The 26,354-nt window shown below is 38.9% G+C and overlaps 1 protein-coding gene across 1 annotated transcript in view; it reads left to right on the forward strand.

Annotated features, from left to right (window-relative positions):
- LOC114030028 (zinc finger protein DPF3) overlaps positions 1-26,354 on the forward strand; it is a gene marked incomplete at its 5' end in the record, with an annotated part of 168,369 nt that overhangs the window by 11,987 nt on the left and 130,028 nt on the right. The window contains 2 exons of the mRNA XM_027844692.1: positions 11,401-11,496; positions 25,945-26,023. Coding sequence (XP_027700493.1) covers positions 11,401-11,496; positions 25,945-26,023 — 175 coding nt within the window. The remainder of the gene's footprint in view (positions 1-11,400; positions 11,497-25,944; positions 26,024-26,354) is intronic.

Here is a 26,354-nt window from a genome sequence, read left to right on the forward strand (position 1 = left end):
ACATCATAGTAAAGTCAAGTGGACGTTAGGAAACATTGCTAACAATAAGGCTAGTAGAAGCGATGGAATTCCAGCCCAGCTATTTAAAATCCTAAAGGATGACACTGTTAAAGTGTTGCACTCAATATGCCAGGAAATTTGGAAAGCTCAACAGCGATTGGAAATGATCAGTTTACATCCCAATTCTAAAGAAGGGCAATGCCAAAGAAGGTTCAAATTATAAAAAATTGCATTCATTTCACATGTAAGCAAAGTTATGTTTAAGATTATGCAAGCTAGGCTTCAATAATATGTGAACCAAGAATCAACAGAAGAAAAGGCTAGTTTTCAAAGAGGCAGAGGAACTAGAGACCAAATTGCCAACATTTGCTAAGGATTATGGAGAAAGCAAGGGAGTTCCAGAAAAATATCTACTTCTGCTTCATTGACTACACAAAGCCTTTTGTGGATTACAACAAAATATGCAAGTCCTCAAAGCAATTGGAGTACCAGATTATCTTGTCTCCTGAGGAACCTGTATGCAGGCCAAGATGTGACAGTTAGAACTGACCATGGAATAGCTGAGGGGTTTAAGATTGGAAAAGGAGTACAACACGACTGTATATTGTCACCTTATTTATTTAAAATGTTATTTAACTTTTATGCAGAGTACATCAGTGAAATGCTGTGCTAGATGAATCAAAACCTCGAATTAAGGTTGCCAGGAGAAATATCAACCATCTCAGATATGCAGATGATACCATTATGATGGCAGAAAGTGAAGAAGAATTAAGAAGCCTCTTGATGAGGGTAAAAGAGGAGAGTATAAAAGGTGGCTTGAAGTTTAACATAAAAACAAACAACAAAAAAACTCCCTAAAATCTTGGCAACTGGTCCCATCACTTCCTGACAAATAAAGGGAGAAAAAATGGAAGCAGTGTTAGCTTTTATATTCTTGAGATCAAAGATCTCAAGAGATCAACTGCAGACAGTTGACTGCAGCCATGAAATTAAAACAAAACAAAACACTTACTCCTTGGAAAGAAAGCTATGGCAAATCTGGATGGCATACTAAAAAGTAGAGACATCACCTTGCCAAGAAAGGTCCTTGTAGTCAAACCTATGGTTTTTCCAGTAGCAATGTATGGGTGTGAGAGTTGGAGTATAAGAAGAACTGAGTGCTGTGGATTAATATTTTTGAGCTGTGGTGCTGGAGAAGTGCCTCGGACAGCAAGAAGATCAAATAAATTAATACTTAAAGAAATTAATTCAGACTATTCATTGGAAGGACAAAACTGAATCTGAAGCTTAAATACTTTGTCCACATAATGAGAAAACAAGACTCATTGGAAAAGACCCTGATGTTGGGAAAGATTGAAGGCAAAAGGAGAAGGGGATGGCAAAGGATGAGATGGATAGATATTGTCAAGGAAGCAATGAACATGAGCTTGGACAGACTTTGGGAGATAGTGGCCTGGCATGCTGTGGTCCATGGGGTCACAAAGAGTTGTCCATGACTGAATGACTAAACATCAAGAACGACAGCAATGATTCGTCTTACCTCTTCTCTCTCCCTCTGAATGTCTGATCAGTTTCCAATTCCTGTTGATTTTACCTCTGTAAAGTCTCTTTTGTTCATCCCTCCCTGCCTACTTCCATTGCTTGCATTCTAGTTCAAGGTCTGACCTATTGTAGCAGCTTCCAGTCTCTCCATTTTCTGATTTATTCTTCACACGGTTGTTCAAGAAAGTTTTGCAGTGCAAATCTCTGACCATATTGCTTCTTGGCTCAAAAACCTTTGCCATTGTCTAAAAGACCAAATATCAGCTTCCTATCCTGGCATTCAAAGCCCTCCATGATCTGGCTCTGATTTGCTTTTGCAGCCTTATCTTGCCTACTACCTCTCACACATTCTATATTCCAGGCAAAATGGACTACTATTATTCCTCATTTTCATCCTGCTGTTTCCATTCCCTTTACCTGTGATTATACCAATACTCAAAGTCCAGAATGGTCTCTCTTTCTTCAGGCACCCACTTCCTTATGAAACCTTCCCAAGCTTGTCTCTTCCCTTTCTTCTTGCCTTATTGCATGCATAATATGTAATGACATACAATAACACATGCACAACATGTCATGATGATACATGTTATATCTATGCAGGCAAATATGCATAATCAGTAAAACAAAGCAATGCAACAATGATATGTTTGTCAACGTAGCAATGGAATGTGTGTAGGCAGCAGTGTACAGACAAACAGTGAGATTATACACAGCTAACATGCAAATGCATCTATGATATACAATAGTTATCATGGGCACTAATCAGCATGTATAATAATATCTAGCATTTATACAGTGTTTTAAGGTTTGCAAAAATATTACAATAGTATTATGATCTAGCAACATATATAATCACTTCCTCAGTTTCCCCTGGAATATCATAACCTACCCCCCTCCCCAGTGGATCTGTGTTATAATAGCATATATACATAAGCACCAATATAAAGCTGTTCGGTTTCTTACCTGAAGAAGAGGAGGTGATTTCTGTTCTACCCCAGGTCCCTAAGCCTTGTGGGGAGAGCCTCAAATGTTCTGGGAGCTCTTTAGGGGGAAAGCCTTTGCAAGCATCAAAACAGGCAGCAACCTATGAGAATGTTGTAAAATGATGTCTTGTTTAAAATCGTATAACCCATGAATTTGGAGATGGTAGGTCTATATCCTTGTGGAAAATGTTAATTTCTGGATTGCTTAAACTATGACACATAGTCTTTGGCTCCCCAAACTCAGTTGATTTGCTGTGGACAAGCAAATGTTTAACTGAAGAGAGAGTGTAAATTACTGGAGACTTCTATCTTCCCTCTTCACCCTCAGCTCAGTTGATATAGTCATAGGATGTAATCACAGAAGATGGCAAAATGTGTTAAGCAGGTGTTAACTTCCTTTAGGAAGTTACCAGGTTAGGAATACTTCTTTTTGATTTGGAAGGGAGCAACATTATTGGCTGAATACAATAATAATTGCATAGCTTTATAATTGTATATATTACATAATTGTATGGCTACATAAATAATAATGTATATAGCTTTAAGGTTTACAAATCACTTTATATGCATTCTCTCACTTCAGCTTTGTAACAATCCAATGAAGAAAAGTGTCCCTGCTTTATAGGTGAGGATACTGAAGCTAAGAGAGGTTACTTACCTTACAGTCACACTGCTAGTAAGTGTTTGGAGTGGTGGAATTTAAAACTAGATCTCTCCTGAATCCAAGTTTCACACTCCTTTGATTACACCCACTGTCATAGTCTGAACCATCAGGGTGTTTCCAGCCTGACCTCAGGAGCTTTACCAATTTACCAATTTACTGACAGTTTCCTGTTGGACTTAGAGTCAAGAAGAACAAAATTCAAATCTTACCTCAGGTTCTGTGACCTTGGGCAAGTCACTTAACCACTCAAATTAATTTTTCTCATCTATAAAATGGGGACAATAAAAGCATCTATGTCACTGTTTTTGTAAGGACAAATAAGATAACATATGTAAAGTGCTTCACAAACCTTAACACATTTTATACATACTATGTTGTTATTGTTGCTGTTATTATTATTATCTGTGTGACCTTGGGCCACCACATCAACTCTCTGAACCTCAATTTTCTTATCTGTAAAATGGGGATAATAATGCCTATACTACCTACTTCAGATCAAATGAAATATACATAGAATATTTCATATACTATAAAGTGCAATATAAATCTGAGCCATTTTATTAAATTTACAGTTTACTTTTGCCAATTAGCTTCGTGACCTTGAACAAGGAATTGAACAAACCTGGACATTATGTATAAAATGAGAGTTGGACTAGGTGATCACAAAAGTCTCTTTCAGCTCTGAATTTCAATGAATTCACTGAGGCAGCTAGGTGGCGCAGTGGATAAAGCACTGGACCTGAAGTCAGGAGGACCTGAGTTCAAATCCGGTCCCAGATCAAACACTTGCCACTTACTAGCTGAGTGACCCAAATTGCCTAAAAATAAAAAAAAATTTAAAAAAATTAGAAAAAATACCAATGAGTTCACTGAAAAGCACAAAACATATTTATCTTGTGAAATAGGCTGGGACTGGAATAACTGTCCACCTCTCTTCTTTTCCCCCCAGCCCCTTTGGAGACAGGAAAACTAAGGTACAGAAATTACGTAGCATTTAGAATTGGAAGGGATTTTAGAGGTCATTTAGTTAAACCCTTTTATTTTACAAAGAAAGAAACTGAGTCCCAGAGAGGTCAAATTACTCACCTAGGTTTGCACAGCTAGTCAGTAATAGACCCAGAATTTGAAACCAGGTCACATGATGACATACCTATTTTTCTTTCTACTACATCACATTAACTCTCTTTCAAAGATACCTTCCTTTATGGATTTAAGGAAGAAAAATTTGAGCATTGTTCTGAAACTGCATTTGGTCCATGGGTCTACTCCTTATTCTTGGTCAAAGGAGGAGATCATTTTTTTTTTTGAGTAGGTTTAAAAAAACAAGTGGAGAATGAGATTTCCCACTATTTTCCCACTATTGAGAACCTTCAAAATCTAAGATAACTAAAATAACCATGGTATGGTGAGCATACAATGAAGACTATGTATCCTCAAAAGCTTACTTCATGATGGCTCCAAAGCTTCCCTTTTTGATCATGGTTTCTGCCAGATCAACCCAATGCAATCCGCTCATAGATACATAGATTTAAAATTGGAAGGGAACTTAGAAGTAATGTGGTCCTATCCCCTCATTTTACAGATGAGGAAATGGAAGTTGAGCTCTTAAGTGACTTGTCCAAGGTCATAACATAACAAATAACACAGATGAAATTTGAACTAAGGTGTTTTGACTATAAATCCAGTGTCTTCCCACTGTACCATATTGCTGTGAATTGGAAGTTACTTCTGCATGTTTATAGTTTTGGCATGATTCTCAAAGTCCTTGGAATCTGCTAATCAGGTCCTACCATATCCCCAAACAAACTAGATAATATATGTAACATACTTAAATTAGGGCTGCTCATTACAGCAATTTGAATGAGGGTTATTTGTAAGAATTCTAGAAGTTTTAAAATAAAAAGGAGATGTGATTAACTTCTTCTACCCATTTCAGGTCCTACATTTGGCAGCAAAAGCCTCTCCAAATGAATGATTATGTGGCTAATTAGTGTCCACAGTTAGGAGGGGAAAAAGGAGAGGAACTAATATACAAGGCCAACCCCAAATGATATTTATTTATGGTAATTCTGTATAGCCAAGGCTCTGCAGGGTGAGAGGCAGGAGGGTTGCTACTAATGTCCAAGTCTGCTCAGAAACTGGCGTGCTGATGTGGCAGCTTTGAAGATGACTTCCCAGCTTTTCCCATTTTAGAGGAAAAGTCCCAACTTGGACATATGTTAGGGATATTCCCTTGCTTTCCATGGCCTCCAGGGTGATAATTGGTGGGGAAATAAGGTATTTTCTATTGCCTCTACTCTCAGTTATATCCTTTGGGATTTTTGAGTGTTGTAATTGATAGGGCAGCTAGGTGGCACAGTGGATAGAGAGCCAGGTCTGGACTTGGGAAGGCTCTTCTTGAGTTCAAATCCAGCCTCAGACACTTATTAGCTGTGTGACCCTGGGCAAGTCACGTAACTGTTTGCCTCAGTTTCCTCATCTGTCAAAGGAGCTGGAGAAGGAAATGATAAACTACTCCGGTATGTTTGTCAAGAAAACCCTAACTGGAATCACGAAGGGTCAGATAAGACTGGAAATAACTGAATGACAAGTTGGTTGGCAGGGGGAAAGAGAGAAAAAGGAAAATGAGGGAAAAAGTCTGACATTCCATATCTGACTTTGTGTCTATTTACATAGAGATATGACCCTGCCCTTAATGACCTTGACTCATCTTCTGAGAACCTCTCCCCTGGGCAGGCAGTCATGTTTCTTTTGTGTTGCCTTTAATTGGGTTATATGGCATATAGATTTTCTGCTGTATGTACCAGCTGAATATTGATGTAATTTTCCAGTGTCTTTCCACAGATCTTTAATAGCCTTCTCAAATTGCTTCTGCTAGGATATTGTGTGATACCTATACTGAGGTTTCTTTGATAGCTCCACCTTTTCTCCTGTGGTTCTTACCTGGCCAGTGGTTACCAAATATACTTTCTTTTGCAGGTTCTCAAATGTTTTTATATGTTATGTCAAACATTCTCTTCAGAGAATGCATTCATTCATGATGTTTATAGTAGATATCAACTGTTTTGGTGTAATTGATCTGCTAATTGAATTCATGCCATCAAACTAAAAAAAAAACTTCAGAATTTCTGTCTAAGTATGCCCATCTCCTTCAAAACCATTGTTATCCATTTCAATATCAGATAGAATTTCTGGAATTTATATTAAGTGAAGATTTTCAATGAATTCTATCTTCAACTTTTCTCTCTTCAGATTTTAGGAGTCTTTTCTTTTGAGTCGGTGCTGTATATCATCATGGCCGGCATTTTCCCCTTTTCTCCTCCCCATACCTCACATGAAAGATGATCTGGACTTTAAGGGGTGTCCTCTTCTTGTCATCATTGCCTTAATATGCTCCTACTCCTACTCCCCTTCACCACCAGCACCATTACCACTACCGTCACCACCATCACCACTACTGCTTTTTGCTGCTGCTGCTGCTGCTGCTGCTATATCACTACTGTGTAGAATCTGTTGTTGAGGCTAGACCTCTTAACTGCCAGGCCAAGATTTTCTCCATTAGACTCACCATGCTGTTTCTCTGCCAGGATGCTATTTCATGGCCAAGGAAAAATGAACCATTGGCTTGACAGACAGAGAGGTAGCTGATGGCTATGCAGCTAATTCCAGTAGAGAGGCCAGAAATGGATGTCTGAACTACTTCGAATTCTTAGGAGGAATAATTTGATGTACATGTGTTGTTGGACAGCCATTTTTCAGTTGTGTCTGACTTTTTGTGACCCCATTTGGGGTTTTCTTGGCAAAGATACTGGAGTGGTTTGCCATTTACTTCTCTGGCTCATTTTACAGATGAGGAAGCTAAGGCAAATAGGGTTAAGTGACTTGCCCAGAGTCACACAGCTAGTTAAGTGTCAAGTGTCTGAGGCTGGATTTGAACTCAGGAAGATGAATCTTTCTAACTATAGACCTCACACTCTATCCTAGCTGTACCACCTAGCTGTCCTTGATATACATATAACAAGAACATAATCTTCATGCAAAGAAACCTGGACTTGGCATCACGAGATCTTGGTTCATAGACCAAGTAGATGCATGACCATAGGCAAGTCACTGTGAACGTCTCAAAATCTCAGCTTCCTCTTCTTTAAAAAAGAAAAATAATATCCTTCTTACCTCATCTACAGTTATTTTGAGGACAGCCCTTATAAACCATAAAGTGCTATGTAAATGCCAGTGACTATTCTATATACATTGATGGTATTTTATTATTGATAGCATGATTTTGTTTACTGTGGTCAGGATATAGGACATCCTTTCTTGGCAAGAAGGTGGCATGAAAAGACTAAAATTACCTCTCATGAGGCCCTGGCTTTGTATGTAAGGCTTGGAAATGGTGTCAAATATTGCCAAATGAAGTGACATGAATGATGTACTTGATACTTTTCAAAGTGTTTTTCATAGACATGATACCATTTTACCCGTGCAATAATCTGGTGAGACTGGAGACTATTCCAATCCTTTAAAAATTAGTAATTTTTTTTTATCAGTGTGGGCATTTCTTCTATTGATAAAAATTGTAATTCCTCCATTCCTTCATAGATAGTATCATAAATTTCTATAGTCAAAAGAAATCCATCATCTAGTGGCTAAACCTTTGACTGATGACACATTGAATCTACAGTTCATCACCAGTCCCTTACTGCAAGCCTTAGAGGCTTGGCACAGCCTACAAGACCAATATTCATTGGGCATAACTTTTGAAATCCCAGGGTCTTCTCCATGCTGTGATGGGGCATTGGAGTAGGACTTATATGGAGGGAGATGATATTATTAGTTTCATTTTAAGATGGCAAAGGAGGCACAATGAAGCTGTAAGTTACCTAAGGTTATACAATGAGTAAATGATAAAGTCACATTTAGAACACAGGACTCCTGACATCTAGTTAACTGATTTTTTTTGCCCCATCATGAATCATGGTCCCATGTCCTTTTAATCCATGCAAAAAACTCTGAAAAATATAATTAAATACATACCCACTTAACTAGTAGGTGCAGATAGCCTGAATGAAGGGCATGACAGAGATGCCAACATAGTCTTATCAAATAAGTCAAGTAACAGACCGGACACTGACAGCCAGCAAAATCTGATATCCATGATATTAAGTAGTTAGAAATATATGCCCCCTCAGCTTATTCATTTGTGAAATGAAAATAATAATGCTAATGAAACTCTCAGGATTGTTTTCAAAGAGTAATTAAATAAATGATCATTAAGCCAAATAAAAATGCAGTCACTACTAAGTAATTAATTTTAAATGATAAGAATTTATTATGCTTACACAACAATAGATTATGTTAACATTGACCTGATCAGGCAAATAGGAAGTTACTTGTTTTCCTCAAACACAGCAAAGTTCCAGAATGGTAGGGGTAGAAGAGAAATGACATTTTCATGTTTCTAAGAGGACAATTCAAGAAGAGTAAAAGGAACAGTTATGCTTTTTAAAAAGCTTTAGTGAAACCTCTTAGATGGATGTAGAGAGAGCTTTGTTGGGTCATCTAAAATTACTTATTTATTATCTTGAATTTAATGAATACCAGAAAAGAGAATATTTCCATGTACAAAGTCGAACAGAAGATGATTATATGTGAAAACATAAATATTACATACAAATTCCTCTTCTTTTATTTAAAAAATAATACATTCAACAAGTTGCTTTCAAAACTGTCCTGCTTGTGTGGGATTTCTTCTGATCTTCCTTCAGTTCTCTTCTATGTATTAAAAAAATGCTTCAATGACCCTTTTTTTCTCGTTTGGGCAGTCCTATCAATAGATACTCTTCCACAAGGCTCCTCTTCCTCCTTGCCATAAGTGAACAACCCTGAAAGACTTAAGATTTTAGAGGACTAATGATGAAGAATGCTACCCATCTCCTGACAGAGAGGTGATGAACTCAGGATGAAGAATAAGACATATACTTACATGGCCGATGCCAGAATTAGTTTTGCTTGACTACGCATATTTGTTACAAGGATTTTGCTTTTTTGGGGGTGTGGGGTTGCTGCTGTGGTATTAAGAGAAAAAAAATGATAATTAGTAGAAAAAAACTAATGAAAAATAAACTTAGTCAAGTAAAACAAAACCTTCACATTTACCATAATAAGTGTGTACTTGTTGCTCATATAGATATATGAATGTCTATGTGGATCTGTCTAAATATTGCTTGCAGGGAGGTATGAATAGACGTTTCTGAAATCTTATCCGCCCCTCTCCAAGGGAGACTTTAATTTGGCCAGGAGGGGAATAACAGATCAAGTCATGGGGCTGGACCACTTTGTTCTTCTCACAGAGAGGATACCAGACTAGAATTTTATCTCTGTGCATTGCCCATACTTGTTTCCTGCCCCCTCTCCCCCAAGCTAAATATTTGTAGGCTAAGGGAAATAATTTTTTTTAAGTTTAAGATACTCACTAGATTGCTCTCTCTTAATGGGGAAGGAGTGTGTGTCCCAAGCTATATCTGAAGGCTTGACTCCTTTCTCACCAGATACTAGTTATACAAAGACTATCGAAAATAGTGAATCACAAAGAAACACATTTATCTAAGCCAGTTTCAAACAGAAACCAGACAAATTGTATAGATTAGAACATATCAGACAATGCACCGAGTGAATGGCTTTTCCCATTCATCCTATGATATCACAGATCAACTAAGAGAGTGCCTGATCCCACCCAAGAGGAAAGACCCAGAAGTCTCTAGTGTGGAGTTAACTGGAACTAGGGATATGTTAACTGCTTTACATGTGAGCTTTTTCCCAGAGTCTTCCTTTCCTTCCTGAGGCCTCCCTCTGAAGAGAGTCTGGAGCTATGTATGTCCCCTCTTAAAGCCAAAAGCCAGAAAAAGGGTTTCTCTTTTCCCAAGCTCTCACCAACTCTGCCCAGATGCAGGTATGGAACATTGAGTCATTGTTTTTTCCACCAATGAGGAGAGTCTTATACAAATGCTTAGGTTTGAACTCTGAGTTACAACATATCAAAAATGTATGTCTAGTGATGCACCCCAAGTCTATCACTCCTCTGTCAGGAGGTGAGTAGCATGCTTTCTCATTGGTTCATTGGAGTTGTAACATTGCATTGATCAAATCTGGTCTTTCCATGTTGTTTTTCTTCATAGTGTTATTGTTAATGAATAAACCATTCTACTAATTCTGTTTATTTCACTCTGTATCAATTCATACAAATCTTGCCAAGTTTGTCTGCAACTCTCTTTCATCATTTCTTATGGCATATTATTCTGTTACATCTATATACCATAATTAGTTTAGCCATTTCTCAAGTGATGGGCATCCCCTTTGTTTCCAGTTCTTTGCTAAACAAAAAGTGTTGTTATATAATAACAGCTAGATCCTGGTTTGTGCAAATAATGAATTCCATAAAGTAATCATATGTATTCAAATGTACAGTATTCAAAGTCATGATTATGTAAACCATGGCATTTACTTCCAGCTCAACAGAAATATGCAATGTGAATTCTCATAACATGATTACTTCAGGGGGATTCTTTATATATACTAATTGAGACACAGCTGTATTTCCGTACATATGGGTCTTTTCCCTCTTTCTTTGATCTCTTTGGTATCTAGAAGTGGAAATAGTTGGTTCAAAGTGTGTACACAGTTGAGTTCCAAGTTGCTTTTCAGGAGGAATGAACCAATTAGTTATACCAATGGTTCTCCATTGCCTGTCTTTCTTCAGCCCCTCCAACAATAGTTATTTTTCTTTTTTTGTCATCTTTGCCAATCTGACAGGCATGAGGTAGAATCTCAGAATTGTTTTAAAGTTAATTTTCCTAATTATCAGTGATTTCAATCTTTTAAAATATAGCTATTGATTACTTGGATTTCTTTAACGCCAGTTTTTTTTAAAGGAATCCCTTCTTGAGAAAAAGCTAAAGTTTGATGGTTTTAGAATGTTTAAGTTAAAGGAGGTTGGTGGTGGTGAGAAAATACGCATATAGCCAAGTTGCCAAATCCATGGGCAGCACTTCTGTCTTCCAGGCATCGCTAACATTGCTTTCATTTAAACTCTCTCTGTCATAATAATAATTATAAAAAATCTGATTGGTTGAATTCTTTTCCCCTTCTTCTTTTTTCCCTCTTTTCTTGGCTATTCCCTCTTCAAACCTTCCCACTCTCTTTCTGTAATTTCAGAGGGTTCTGGAAAATGATGAAAACATAGAAGAAGTGAATGAAGAGGAGGATTTAGAAGAAGATACTCCAAAACGAAAGAACAGGACCAGAGGACGGGTAAGTCAGGGGCTTTACACAGAAGGAAAGGCAATTACAGAAAATACTCCGTAAGATCATGAAGTTAGAGCTCGAAAGGACTTCAGGGCCACCTCGTCCACCCTCCTCATTTTATATCTGAGGAAACAGAATGCAAGAGGAGGTCACACAGATAGTAAGCATCAGAGGCAGCCTTAGAACCCAGCTCTTTTGACTCCAGAGCCAGTGCTTTTTCTACTTCCTCAGCAAGGACATCGCTCCTCATTCCAGGGAGGAGAGCCTCAACTTTTGTCATGAGCACTGCTCATGACAGGGAGGATAACTTGAAAAACATTTAGCAAGGGGTGCTATAAAGAGGAGAATAAGATCTGAATGGTAGTCAAATGAGTGGGTGGAGACAGGGAGAGGAGGTTTTCTGTTCTCCGTTTTGGTATGTTTCCCATAATTGGAACAATATTCCATGGAAAGGCTATAAGTGAACATTATTTTGACCCTGAGTCCTTCAGGCATGCCCAGGGCAATTTGTCAGCTCATTTGTGAGGGTATGAAAGTCCCAGTGCTTTAAAGGGTTGGTTTACTGAGATTCAATGTGATTTAATGGAAAAAATATTGGACTTGGATAGAGGAGACCTGGGGTTGAATACACGCACTAACATTTACTAGTTGTATGACTGTGGGAAGGAAGTAAGTGAAGAAGGAAGGGAGGATGAAAGAAGGAAGGAGAAAGGAAGGAAGGAAAGAGTGAGGGAAGGAAGGAAGGAGGGAGAAAAAGAGGGAAGAAAGAGGAAGGGAGGAAGGAAAGGAAGAAAATAAGTATTTGTTAAGTCCCTATTGTATACCAGGTAATGTGGTAAGTGCTTTACAGATATTATCTCATTTGATTTTCACAATAATTCTGGTAGGTAGGTGCCATCATTATTCTCATTTTACAGTTGAGGAAACTGAGGCAAACAGAGGTTAAATGATAGATCACACAGTTAGAGAGTCTTCCTGACTCCAGGACAAATGTTCTCTCCACTGTATTACTTAGCTACCTTGTGGGCAAGTCATTTAAACTCTCTGAGCTTTCTTTATCTATAAAGTGGAGATATTAGTATTTTCCCAAGAGTTGCATGGGGGAATTAATAGAGTGGGAGTCAGGAAGAGTTGTGTCACATTTGAAAATTAAGGTAAACTGAGAGACAAGCTTCCAAGCATCAATTTATTAATTAGACTAGTAATAACCAATAAATTGGGTTAATGGTCCCTCTCAATGACCAAAAGACCACAACTAGTCTTTGTATAGTTTTGGGAAGTACAAAAGAACAAAGAACAGAGTTGAGTAGGTAGGGAAGACAATGCAATTGGTTACATGGTAGACAGTATCATGGTGGTGGGGACAACATGATTGGTTATATCAAGGAAAGTGGGCTGGCACCCATATGGGGCTAGTAACCATCCCTCTCTGAAAATTAAGGAATCTTAATTGTTTTATGGGACCCATCTGCAACTTATAATCTTTGCTAGGGGATCAAAAATTATTAGACTTGCTGTCTCTTTGGAAGTCATAAAACTCTCCTAATTGCACAAAGACAGGCAAGTTCAGATGATATATTTTGGGGAGGATAGTACCAAGTTAACTTGTGGGGCTCAAAGATAACAAACATATGTCCTAAAATTTTCCCAGAAGCTGAAGGTATGGTAGATAACAGTTTTCCCCATTGATTATAGCTTTAAACTAACTTAGAAAGCTAAATTCCTGAGCTCAACTCAAGGCCATAGGAAGAGGACTTAAGTAGATAAAGAATCAATTACAGTGCCAAATAAATACAGTATAGAACCAATTACAAAATAGAATTAATTTGAATTCCTCATCTGGGTTCAAATGCTACCTCTGATTTTTTTTAATTTGCTTTGTGACTCTGGGAAAGTCATTTCACCTCCTATGTGCCTCAGACAATACCTTGCTCCACAAATGCAAAGTGTTATTATTATGTCCTGTGACTAGGGAACTTGGGAATTTGGGGTCAGAGAACCCCACACACTTCAGATGTGTTGCCTGAGGCCTGGCATATGGAGGCATATTCAACTGGAATACCACTTGTTTACCATTTGGGTGACTAGCTGGGATACTTGTTCATGATACGGAGATACTCAGAGGTTTGGAATGGGAAGCAGCTAACCTGTGTCACTTTAGTTTTGTTAATATTATTTGACTTTCTTGCCCTTAGTCATAGGCTCATTGAGGTGGAAGGATCTTTTGGGAGATCATGTGGTCCAGCCTCTTTTCCTGGCTCTAGTTCTCTATAATTGGTTGACCTTCTTCATCTCATTGTGTTCTGATAATATATAAAGCATTTAAAAAAACATTGAAAGTATTCTTTAAAAAATTCAATTTGTGTTTATTAAGTGCCTACTGTTTTCCAGGTTCCATGCTAGGTACTGAGAATACAAAGCTAGAATAGTCTCTGCCCTCAAAAGGCTTATATTTTGCTGTAGGAAAACAGTATGTACATAGATAATTAAATATTTAAGATGCAAAGTTATTTCAGGGGAATGGGGTGCGAGTTGAAAGGACTAACAATTGGAGAGTGGGATTAGAAAAGGCCTTATGTAGGAGGTGGCACTTGAACTAAGCCTTAAATAGCACACTAGAAATTTCTTTTTTTTTAAATTTCAATTTATTTATTTTTATTACATTTTAAGTTCCAATTTATCTCCCTCCTTCCCCACCTCAAACTAGACAAAATCACCATTTGACACAGATTTACAAATATATGTAAAACCATACTATATGTACTTCTATTTATCAGTTCTTTCTTTGGAGGTGGATAGCATCTTCCTTCATAGGTCTTTCATAGTTGATTTGAGTATTTATAGTACTCAGAATAACTTGGTTGTTCATAATTATTCTTCAAACGATATTGTTATTACTGTAAACAATGTTCTTTTGGTTCTGCTCACTTCACTTTTCATTATTTCGTGCAAGTCTTTCCATTTTTCAATAATCAACCAGTTCATCATTTCTTAGAGCCCACTAGTATTTCATCACAAGGCACCAGAGACTTCAAGCAGTTACATGAGGAAGGAGAGTCTTTTGGGGCAGGGGCTAGGGGGAGGACACGCTGGACAAAGAGATGTGGAGGAACTTGCCATTCCTATTGGATAGAATCTGGGGAAACTATGAGTCAAGGACTAGAAAGAGAAATGTTTGATAGGCATTGAGGATTGGAATGAGAGGCTTGTGTTGGGAGATAGGTTGTAAAGGCAGGTAAGGTCACTATAAGGAGGACCTTCTTTCTAAGTAAAGATATTTTGATTCAATGTAGTAGGAAATGAGGAGCCATTGAAAGTACTTGAGAAGGGACTTTCTTGTTTGTAAAATGAGTGGGATGGACTAGACTAGGGCCCACTCATGACCTGACCCCTTTTTGGGTTTCAGCAGTGTTTGTTGGCATTGCATGAGCTGAGGGCATACACAGTCAAAGTGTGGATGCTTTGTGTTCATAACCAAGGCTGCAGTGAAGTTGTGCTATGTAACACGGGCAAGTGCTGCCAGAAACATCTCATGTTCATTATGCATTTGATTTTTATTTATTATTTGGTTGTTGCACATTCAGAAACCTTATACTATTGCCGCATTTTTCACACCCCCTCCTCCCCAGTTTAAGAAGGACTGGACTAGATCATCTCTAAAGTTCCTTCCAGTTCTTATGATCTTGTGAGTGACACAGTAAAAGTGGTTTCAAAGAAAAATTAGTTTGAAAGCAGTGTACAAGATGGATTGGGTAGGGGGAAGAGGTTAAAGAGAAGAAAGTTAGGTAGGAGACTAGTGCAGGAGTGAGATGATGATGATGATAAAGCATTTATCAAGAGTTTACTGTGTGTAAGGTACTATGTTAAGTGCTAAGAATTCAGATATAGTTATCCTTTCCACATCATGACTTTTCCCATGGTGGTTTCGATACATTGCGGGTCGGCATAAGAAATTAAATAGGAATCTTTAGGGAGTTTGCAGAAGCTGCAGATGATACTTGAAGGCTAGTGGGTGACGCAGAAAAAGTTTAGAAACTTAGAAATGCGTAAAATATATGTATAGTATTATATAATATCAATGTGTTTTATCATTTAATACTATAACAATACTCAAATTTTATGATAAGGTACTGTAAATACCCCATAAAAGAAAAAGAAAAAATTCAGACTTCTTCTCTGGTATGAAGGCAGGGAAAAAATTTTATGCAGATTTTCCAGATTGTGGGGGCACCATGTCCCTATCCCCTTACAATGTGGAAGGGATAATTGTACAAAAAAAAGACAGCCCCTTCCCTTAGAGACATTATGTTCTAGTGGGAAAGACAACATGGAAAAGGCAAAGGATGGTACCATGGCATGATTGGGAAATGGCTAGGAAGTGATATAGATTGGTTGTGGAACAGATAAGGTGAAAACTCATCTATTCAGAGTCCAAGGTTCCAGTGGGAGGGGAATGAGAGTGATGAGGACAATGCTGAGGAAATAGATTTGGGTGGTGGCAATGGGAACAGACAGAAAGAGACTTACTGACTTATTCCAGTTCACATTGAGCTGTCCCACATCTTAATTCTTGTATGATGTAAAAAGGACCCAATCAATTCTTGATTATCTATTCTTTTGAAAATAATATGCTATCTTCGAAGGCTAAAGTGTATGTGTACATGTATGTATGTACATGTGTATGTGTGTACATGTACATATGTATGTATCTGTGTATGTACATGTGCTTGCGAACTTTTGCTGGTCCTACCCAGCTAGAAAGTCTGGATATGGGTCAGTGACAGACTGTATGTATGCCTATTATCTTAATACCTGTCAAGGTCAGAGAGGTTCATCACCAAGCCATCCATAGGATGATGACATTTTAGGCCACAGCAACTCTCAAGGATAATATCTAGGAATATAATAGCTTATGGTCACTCCATTCACCCCCAAGCCCAGGTCCAAATGAATACTGCTAGTGTGAGAAAATATATTATAATTATGATTATTTGGCATTAAAACTGATTTTTGTGGAAAGGCCTTGGACTACACTGACCTGGGAAAGAATTACAAGTGTACAAAAAAGTGAGTGGCCTACAGTAATGTGTAAGGAAGTATTTGTAGGAGATGATGCCTGCTGGTCCCATTGAATAGAGTCCATTTGTGCATGGAATCTGAGGACCTGTATTCCTGAAATATGGAGAAAGATACAGATGTTGGAAAAAGCCCAAGGATGCCGATACATTGACACCACAAGGCTCCTGTTGAGCTGTTGGAGCCCAGGATTCAAATCTGAAGGAGTTCCCAGTAGCTCACCCTTAGAGACCCATAAATCCACTTGGCAAGAAGAAGAGTAGTAATTACCTCTGGGAGCACTCTTTTTCCACCTCAGGTAATTAACTCTTCCCTCATGTGAAGACAGCATTCAGGCTCTTTCATGTGGTAGGCAGCTAGGTGGTACAGTAGATGGAGCACTGGAGCTTGAGTCAGGAAGACCTCAGTTCACATTCTGCCTCAGACCCTTACTAGGTGGATGACCCTGGGCAAGTCATTTAACCTCTTCTAGCCTCAGTTTCCTCATCTGTAAAATGAGAATAATAATAGCACTTGCCTCACAGAGTTTTTGATCAAATAAGGTAACATATGTAAAGTACTTTGCAAACTTTAAAGTACACACAAATGCTTCTTCTTCTTCTTCTTGTCCTTCTTCTTGTCCTTGTCCTTCTTCTTCTTCTTCTTCTTCTTCTTCTTCTTCTTCTTCTTCTTCTTCTTCTTCTTCTTCTTCTTCTTCTTCTTCTTCTTCTTCTTCTTCTTCTTCTCCTTCTCCTCCTCCTCCTCCTCCTTCTCCTTCTCCTTCTCCTTCTCCTTCTCCTTCTCCTTCTCCTTCTTCTTCTCCTTCTCCTCCTTCTCTTCCTCCTTCTCCTTTTCCTCCTTCTCCTCCTCCTCATTATTATTATGAGTTACTGTGGCTAAAAATACCCAAACCATCCCTAAGTGACCAAACATCTGGTGATGAACCTTTTTGACCTTAGCTAGGTTGATCATCTGACGACAGATGTACAGCCCCTTTGTTGCTGGGAGCATAGTGTAGCAGCAATATTTCAGTGACCCATAATAAACTGTGGCCCAAATAACTTCCCCAAGGTGCTTCTTTAAGACTTTTCATATACAATTTAATTTTATTTTATAGATGAGTAGATTTGGGGGGATACTGGACATGATACTCTCAAGGAGCTTATAGTCTAGTTGGGGAGACTAGTACCCTTGACACAGAGAACAACTGGAGGCCAAACTTAAATATGAATGAATAAAGAAGCATGTATTAAATGCTGACTTTGTGCCAGGTACACTGCCAACCCCTAGGGATGCATATCACCTGACTCATATTGCAACAGAAATACAGAGCTAGAAGGAAGTGTAAGTTAGATCAGTCACAAAAGTCTTCTTGCAGAGGTTAGGACTTTAGTTAGATCTTGAAGTTTGAGAAGACTTTTGATGGATAAAGAGGATAAGGAAGATATTCTGAGGAGGAGGGTGGGCATAGAGTAGGTAAAGACATGGAGATGGGAGTTATTGTGGTTTGTATGAGAGGCCATGAGGAAACCTATTTAATTGGAGTTGGTGTGTGTTGGGGAGTAATGGTAGGTGGTGTAGTGGATAGAGTACGGGGCCTGGAGTCAGGAAGACTCATCTTCCTGAGTTCAAATCTGTCTTCAGACATTTATTAGCTGTGTGACCTTGCACAAGTCACTTAACCCCATTTGCCTCAGTTTTCTCATCTGTAAAATGTGCTGGAGAAGGAAATGGCAAACCATTCTGGTATTTCTGCCAAGAAAACTCCAATGAGGTCAAAAGAGTCAGACATGACTGAAATGACTCAACAATTGGATAGTGATGTCGGAGACAATGGAGGACATTAGCAACCAAGGGTAGGAATTTGAACTTGACACATTAAGTAATAGGGAATCTTTATGGATTTTGAGGAAGGAAGTGACAGGTCAGTGTTGTTTAGGGGAGATGGCAGAAGTACATAGGATGAATTGGAGTGGGGAGAGGCTGGTGACGGGGAGACCGACTAGGAAGTTAACTAGAAAGTTATATCAATGTGTGTATGAGGTGCTGATCTAGGATGCAGCAGTGGAACTGGAGAGAAAGGAACAAATCCAAAAACCATTTCAAAGCAAAAAAGTAGGATTTAGAGACTGATTGGATGGAGGTAGTGAAGGAGAAGCAAAGGTCAAAGATGACTCAGTTGGTGCACAAGCATTTACCTGGAGGGGTGGTGGCACCACTGATAGAATTTCCTTGCAGAATATTATCGTGTGCTCTGGGTGCCCTATCCACATTTTGCAGGTAAGGAAATGAGGCACAGGGAGAGGAAGCGTTCATAAAATCACACAAGTTGTTAAATATTGGAGCTAGAAATAGAACTCTTTCTTGGCTAAGGTCTCTCATCCCTCTCTTGAGCTCTTTCTCACCACTGTATTTTTCTTTCTGAATTGTTTCTGTCATTATGCTTTCTGCTCAGAGGCTGCTGTGAAAGGACTTCTGGAGTGACTATAGCAAGCTGTCCCATGTAGCATTGCAATAATTGTACCATCATTGTGCTTATTCTGACCTGTTAACAATATTGATAATAGCGCTGATCTCTCAGGGTTGTTGTGAGGATAAAATGAGATAATATTTGTAAAGCACTTAGCATCTCCGATGTGACTGGCACATAGTAGGCATTTAATAAATGCTTGGCTCCCTTCCTTCTTTCCTCCCTCACTCCTGCCCCCTCTCTTGTCTCTTCCACTCCCCACCCCTCTCCTCTTCTCCCTTCCTTCCTTCCTTCCTTCCTTCCTTCCTTCCTTCCTTCCTTCTTTCCTTTTCATTAAAAATTAATGTCTGTTTGTAGGGAATCTTACATAGCACTTTCACATGCATTATAGCGTCTGTGGAATAGGAAATACTAGTATCTCCATTTCATATATGGAGCCATTGAGGCTCAGAGAGGTTGTCAGTGGTCCAAGGTCAGAAAAATTCTAAATGGTAGAACTGGCACTGCTGATTCCTTGTACCCCTGGGTCTTTCTACTATCCCACGCTCCCTCTGCATTTGGTCAGGAAAATGAGAGTGACTGAGGGCAGATAACTTTTGGGGCTTGATGCATCTCCAGTAATCTGAATGGTTTCTCAGAGTAATACACTGCCCGCTTCTTTCAGTTCCCTGCCAAGGTCAACTCTGAAATGAGGGTAAGGAGAGAAGAGAGAGAGAGAGAGGGAAAAGGAAGATGGAAAGGCAGAGGGGAAGAATATGGAGGGAATTAGTGGGAGTGAGAGAATGAATGTTCTAGCAATCAAGCAGGAGACAGGGAATGATACCTCAGGCATTGTGGTGCTGTCTATGCAATATTGTAGATGTCAGTCCAGCTCCTCTATCTATGCTTGGTATCCTGATGTCTCTTTTTTATTTTTAAAATGATTATTGGGATCTTTTGTTTTTACATTACCTTAGTTTCAAAATAAACCCCCTTTTTCTCCCCTATTTAGTGACAAAGAATAAGAAAGAAAGAGGGGAAAAAAGCAATTTACCAAAAATAACCAACACATTGACCAAGTATGACAGTATATACAATATTCCACACCCATATCCTCCCCAAATCCCTTTGAAAAGAAGAAAGGGAAATACATTTTCTCAATTCTCCTCTGGGGCTAATTGTAGTCTATTTAAGCAGCAAATCCTATAAAGAATAGAGCATGAGAGTTGGAGTCAGGAAGGCCTGAGTTCAAATCCTCCCTAAGACTCTAGTTTTGGGACTCTTGAGTAAATCACTTTCATCTTTCTGTGCCTCAGTTTCCTCATCTGTAAAATTAAAAGGTTGGCTTAGATGACCCCTAAGGTCCCCTTTAACTCAAAATCCTACGTTCTTATGCAGTTTTGTTTCTTTTATTTCTTATTTTCATTTACATTGTTGTAGTCAATGTGTACATTGTTTTCCTGGTTCTGCTTATCTCCGTCTGTATCAGTCCATATGCCTACCCATGCTCCCCTGCATTCTTCACATCCATCATTTGTCATGCTACAGTAATATTCTATTACATTCATGTACCATAATTTGTTTAGCTATTACTCAGTTGATAAGTATCTATTTGTTTCCAGTTCTTTGTTACCTTCAAAAATGTTGTTGTAAATGTTTTTGCTGTATGTGGGCCTTTTTTTTCTTTTTGACCTCCTTAGGACAGAAGTTGAATCTCTAGGTCAAAGGCTAGGAATGTTTTAGTATAATTCCAAATTGTTTTCCAGAATGATTAAACCAACTCACAGTTTTGCCAGTACTGTATCAGCTACCTTACCTATTTTTCCATAATTTGTCATCTTTGTCAACAATTAGCTAGGTGTGAGGTCAAGCCTCTCCTTAAGGGAGGCCATTAAAGGTAACAGGTTGGCCCATTGTATATTTGTCTCTGGTTTTCCCATCACTTTTTCCCATCCTTTCCCTCCGTCATACACTGGCTCCTAACTTTTTTGGACTCTCCAATTGTTTTTGGGAGCCAGAACTCTGACCTAGAAGTTATGGATGGTTTGAACCTTCTAATATGAAGCATGGCCAGGCTATATATACCTTTGTCCTGGCTAGTATTAAACCTCAGATTTTGTTCTTGCTACAGTTGCAATGGGAACAGCTGGCTTTTCTCTTTCACTTGTTGTTTAATCATTTTAGTCGTGTCCAACTCTTCCTGACCCCATTTGGGGTTTTCTTGGCAAAGATTCTGGAGTGGTTTGCCTTTCTTTTTCCAACTCATTTGACAGATGAAGAAACTGAGCAAATGGGTTAAGTGACTTGCCCAAGGTCACATAGCTAGTAAGTGTCTGAGGTCACATTTGAACTCAGGTCTTCCTGAGTTCTAGGCCCAGAACTCTATACACTGAGCCACCTAGGTGCCCTAGTGCTCTTTCACTTAAAGTCACTTAAAGCTTTCTTGAAATCCCTAGGTAAATCAGTAGGCTTTTGGGTTTTAGTATAATTAATAAAGTATTAGTATAATTAATAAAGATCTAGTTGGGCTAATAATGATAATAATAATAATAATTCACATATACATAATGCTTTAAGGTAAATTCCTTGAGGACAGGGACGGCCTTTTGCCTTTCTTTGTATTGCCAGTGCTTAGCACAGTGCCCAGTGCATAGTAGGAGCTTAATAAATACTTGTCAACCTGACAAGGTGCTTTCTTCACAATAGCCCCGTGTGAGTGTAAATAGTGGTACCCTCATTTTGTAAATGATGAAAAGGAGCTTTAGAGAGTTTAAATGACTTGTGCAGGACAATATAATTAGCAAGTTAGCAGAGCCAGGATTTTGATCCATGTCTTTCCCAGTTCCGAGTCCTGCCCTCTACATTATGCCATGAAGAATTATAAGCTTGGAAAGGACCTTAAAAAGTCCTACCTGTCTGCCTTCAGTTAGGACTACAGGCAGACCTCAGAGATATTGTGGGTTTGGTTCCAGACCACCACAATAAAGCAAATATTGCAATAAAGCAAGTCACACAAATTTTTTGGTTTCCTGGTATGTGTAAAATTTATCTTTACATGATACTGTAGTCTACCAAGTGTGCAATAGTATTATGTCTAAAAAAGTACATACCTTAATTAAAAATACTTTATTGCTAAAATTGCTAACCATCATCTGAGCTTTCAGTGAGTTGTAATCTTTTTGCTGGTGGAGGGTCTTGCCTCGATGTTGATGGCTGCTGACTGCTCAGAGTGGTGGTTGCTGAAGGCTGTCTTAAAATAAGACAACAATGAATTTGCTGCATCAATTGACTCTTCCTTTCACGAAAGATTTCTCTGTAGCATGCAATGCTGTTTGATAGCATTTTACCCACATTAGAACTTTCAAAATTGGAGTTAAGCCTCTCAAATCCTGCTGCTGCTTTTTTTCCAACTAAGTTTATGTAATATTCTTCAATATTGTTGTGTCTCAGGGAAACAGGGAGGCCCAAGGAATAGGGAGAGAGACAAGGGAGTGGCTGGTTGGTGGAGCAATCAGAACACACACAACATTTATTGATTAAGTTTGCAGTCTTGTATGGGCATGGTTCATGGCACCCCCAAACAATTACAATAGTAACATCAAAGAGCAGTGATCACGGATCACCATAACAGACATAATAATAATGAAAAAGTTTGAAATTTGTGAGAAGTACCAAAATGTGACTCAGAGACACAATGTGAAAATACGCCATTGAAAAAATGGTGCCGATAGACATGCTCTATGCAGGTTTGCCACAAACCTTCAATTTGTTAAAAAAAAAACCAGTAATGCAAGATCTGCAAAGTGTAATAGAGTGAAATGTAATAAAACAAGGTATGCTTATACTTAAGCCTAAAAATTCCTAGGCAGATAAAAATGTGGCCTATAAGAACTTTCGGTTCTTCAGAGAACAAGATTCTGCCACTTTTCTTGCTAACATCTTTAATAATACTCACTGTCAGACAATACTTCTCAATATATACCTTAAATTCCTGGTTGAAGTCATCTTTTATTATCACTAAAAATGGAAAATAGCTGTTTCCAATATTATATACTTAAGCCTTTGCATACTCTTCTTATATTTAAAGAAGTCAATCTCTCTCACTTTTTGAACAACCTGTAGTCATGTATTATTGGTTAAAAATACTATGGTCAGTTGTGTGTGTATGTATATGTGCACATGTATGTAAACATATATATACATGCATGTGTGTGCATCTGTGTGTGTGTGTGTGTGTGTGTGTGTAGGTACTGTGTTGGATGCTGGGGATACAAAAATGAAATGAGCCCTAACCTCAAGGATTTTTTACAGGGTAGCAGGGGAGATGAGGCATTATACAATGAACTCTAATACATATTATCCATGGGGAGCCCCTACCCACGAGCCAATAAGAAAGTTCTCTCCAACTTTGACCTCTAGTGGACCCAAGTTCAGTCCTGTGGAACCCTGACCTCAAGGAGAAGGGATAAAGCTTTTCTCTTGAACTCTTGGACTTATATGTCCTTCATCTCTGAGTCTTCTTGTTTCTTTTTTAAATCATGAACATATTTATTTAGAGGTTAGGGGTAAGCAGTGGGGCTCAGGTCCGATCAAATAGAAAATAATAGTATCTGGCAGTGAGTAAGTAACTCTTTCCTTAGAGGCCTGTTATTGCTCTGGATAACTCCTATGTTTGTTCCTCTATCCTGGTGTTTCCCTCCACATTAAAATTTTTTTTTAATTTTTAGTCATTCTGAACTTGAGGGACACCAAACATACATGACCATTTGTATCCATAAAGAACAGGAAAAAAGAAGGATTTTGTGTGAAACCATGAGTCTACTTTGGTACAAATTAAAAAAAAATCTTCCCTTGTAACAAATGAATAGATTCAAATAAAACAGAATCCACGCATTGGCCATGTCTGGATTAATATATATGTTTCTTATACCTCAGGACTATCACCTTTCCATCTGGAGTGGGGAGAGCGCCATGTTTTTCTGTTGAATGTGGGGAGAGTGCCATGTTTCATTCTCAGGGCTCTGGAATTGTGGTAGATAATTGTACTGAGAGTTCTTTAAAACTTTTCAGAGTGTTTTCCTTTATGATGTTGTTACTGCATAGAGGAGGGATTCTTAGCCTTTTTCGTGTCATGGATCCCTTTGGAAGGCTGCTGAAACCTATGGACCCCTTCTCAGTATCATATTTCAAAATAACTGAAGGGAATGCTAAACTTCAGTTAGAAGGTAGTGAATATGAAGATGCTGTTTTTTTCCCATTTAAGTTTACAGACTCCCATGGAACCCAGATTAAGAACCCCTGGCTTCTTAAACTTGAACAAGAGCCTCATCTTCTCCTGCTTCTGCTCTTTTGATTCTGCATCAGTTTGTATAGATTTTCCCAGGTTTATCTCAATTTATCCCTTTCATCATTTCTTGTGGCACAACAATATTCCCTTCTATCCATATGTCATAATTTGGCCATCCATTCAAAGAGAAAATAAAATCTCTTAAAGCTTGGTTTAGCCTCCTGCTGGGGTCCCCTGGAAGGAATTAAAAGAGTCCCTTCTAGAGAAGTTCAACAAACGAAGTAGTAGATATCAAGAATAGGACAACCATGTATTTCAAATATCACAAAAGCAATGCTTGAAACACAGGGGACTCCTAAGTCTGAATTGACAAATATTTAAAATGTGAGACAGTAGCTCATAATTCTCAATATACTCTCTTGGGAAGTAGGAAAGACTTCAAGGAGATGTGGGAATGTTCAGTTGGAAGAGCAACTCAAAGTCCAGGTCTTCTCCTCTGAAAAGGATGTAGTTGCAGAAAATACCTCTTGTTAGCACCCCATAACTCCTAGCCTATTAAATTTACAAGGCTGTAAACATCCATCTCAGGATCACTGATTGGCCAATTGTAATCAGGGAAAAAACAAAGTGAAAAAGGCAGCTAGGGACTGGGTATTCAGACTTAGGCTCACCTAGGCAACATTATGCTCACTACTATGTGTGAGTAGTCATCATAATTGTTCCTGGAAAGTGGTAGAGAAATCCCTATTGGTTACTTGTTCAAAAGGGAAGAAGAGAGAACTAGAGTAGAAGTTGTTCCTCCTTTCAAAGCTTCTCAGGTTGATGGCCATTCCAGTTAGTTGACAATCATCTCTGACACAGCTCCCAGTAATGGGGTCCATGGGGACCAACCAGGAAACTCTGCTCCCACATGTCCTTTAGTAAGGGGCTAGAACTTGGGGTTCATCAGAAGGATCTAGGACACCCTCAGCTTCATAGAAAGTGCCCCAGTCTAGCAGATCAGGGGGGTGGGCTGCCCTGATTTTACCTCCTGGCCCTATAGTAAAAGTTAGGATGTATTTAAATGCAAAGGAGGGAGAAAAAAAGAGTGGAATTCAAGGAGGGATAGGTCACTTACAGAGGTAAGAGACCTAAGAGAGCATTGTGGAGGAGGTGGTCCTTGAATTTGGCCTTCAAGGAAGAGGGTTGCAAAAGACAGATATGGAGGTCTGTGTTCCAGGTATAGTGGGTGGTCAGGGTACTGTTAGTTTTTAACTCCAACCACTCTCTCCTCCTATCTCACCCAATACATGTGTGTGGGAAACTAGAAAGTTCAAGAGTTTGTGGAAGAGAATGAAAGAATGAAAGAAAAAAAAATTTGTTTAGCACTTACTTTGTGCTAAGCACTATTCTAAAGCCTGAGGATACAAAACCTTTCAGTGAGCTCACATTCTACTTTAGGGGAACAACACATAGAAGAAAGCTGAGCTATGAGGCAGAGATGTCCTAAGGATTCAGTGGTGGAGTGAATGGCAAGATATATCAACTGGTCAGATGGTAATATATGAGGCTTTGGATGGTGTAGCAACAGGGCAGGTAGTAAGTCCCAGAGGATCTTGGGAGCAGAATGAGGAACAAGAGAGTTCCTTGAGCACATTACTAAATCCTTCAATTCTCTTTTCAGGCCCGTGGTTCTGCAGGTGGCAGGAGGAGGAATGATGCTGCCTCTCAGGAAGACCAAGATAAACCGTACGTCTGTGATAGTAAGTATAGCCTCACTGCTCTTCCTCTCTCTCCCTTTCCATGTCCTCCCATCCTACTGTCCCTTACAAATCCTTTGGCTGTCAGCCTGGTCCACTTGGCTTCAGTTGCCACCAGGGCTTTCTCATCCCCTCCTCTTTAGGGAGATTTTTTTTTTTTTTTGCTGTTCCCTGGCTTGCATGTTGTGGTCTGCTGCTGCTGCTGCTGCTGCTGCTGCTGCTAGTGTTACTGCTGCCACCGCTGCTGCTGCTGTTGCTACCACTGCTGCAGCTGCCTCCTTCTCCTCCTCCATTTGCTGCTGCTACCTCCTCTGTGAGCGTTTCTGCATGAGGG

This window comes from Vombatus ursinus, unplaced genomic scaffold, assembly GCF_900497805.2.
Source record: "Vombatus ursinus unplaced genomic scaffold, bare-nosed wombat genome assembly UNPS02014945.1, whole genome shotgun sequence".
Classification (NCBI taxonomy): Eukaryota; Metazoa; Chordata; class Mammalia; order Diprotodontia; family Vombatidae; genus Vombatus; species Vombatus ursinus.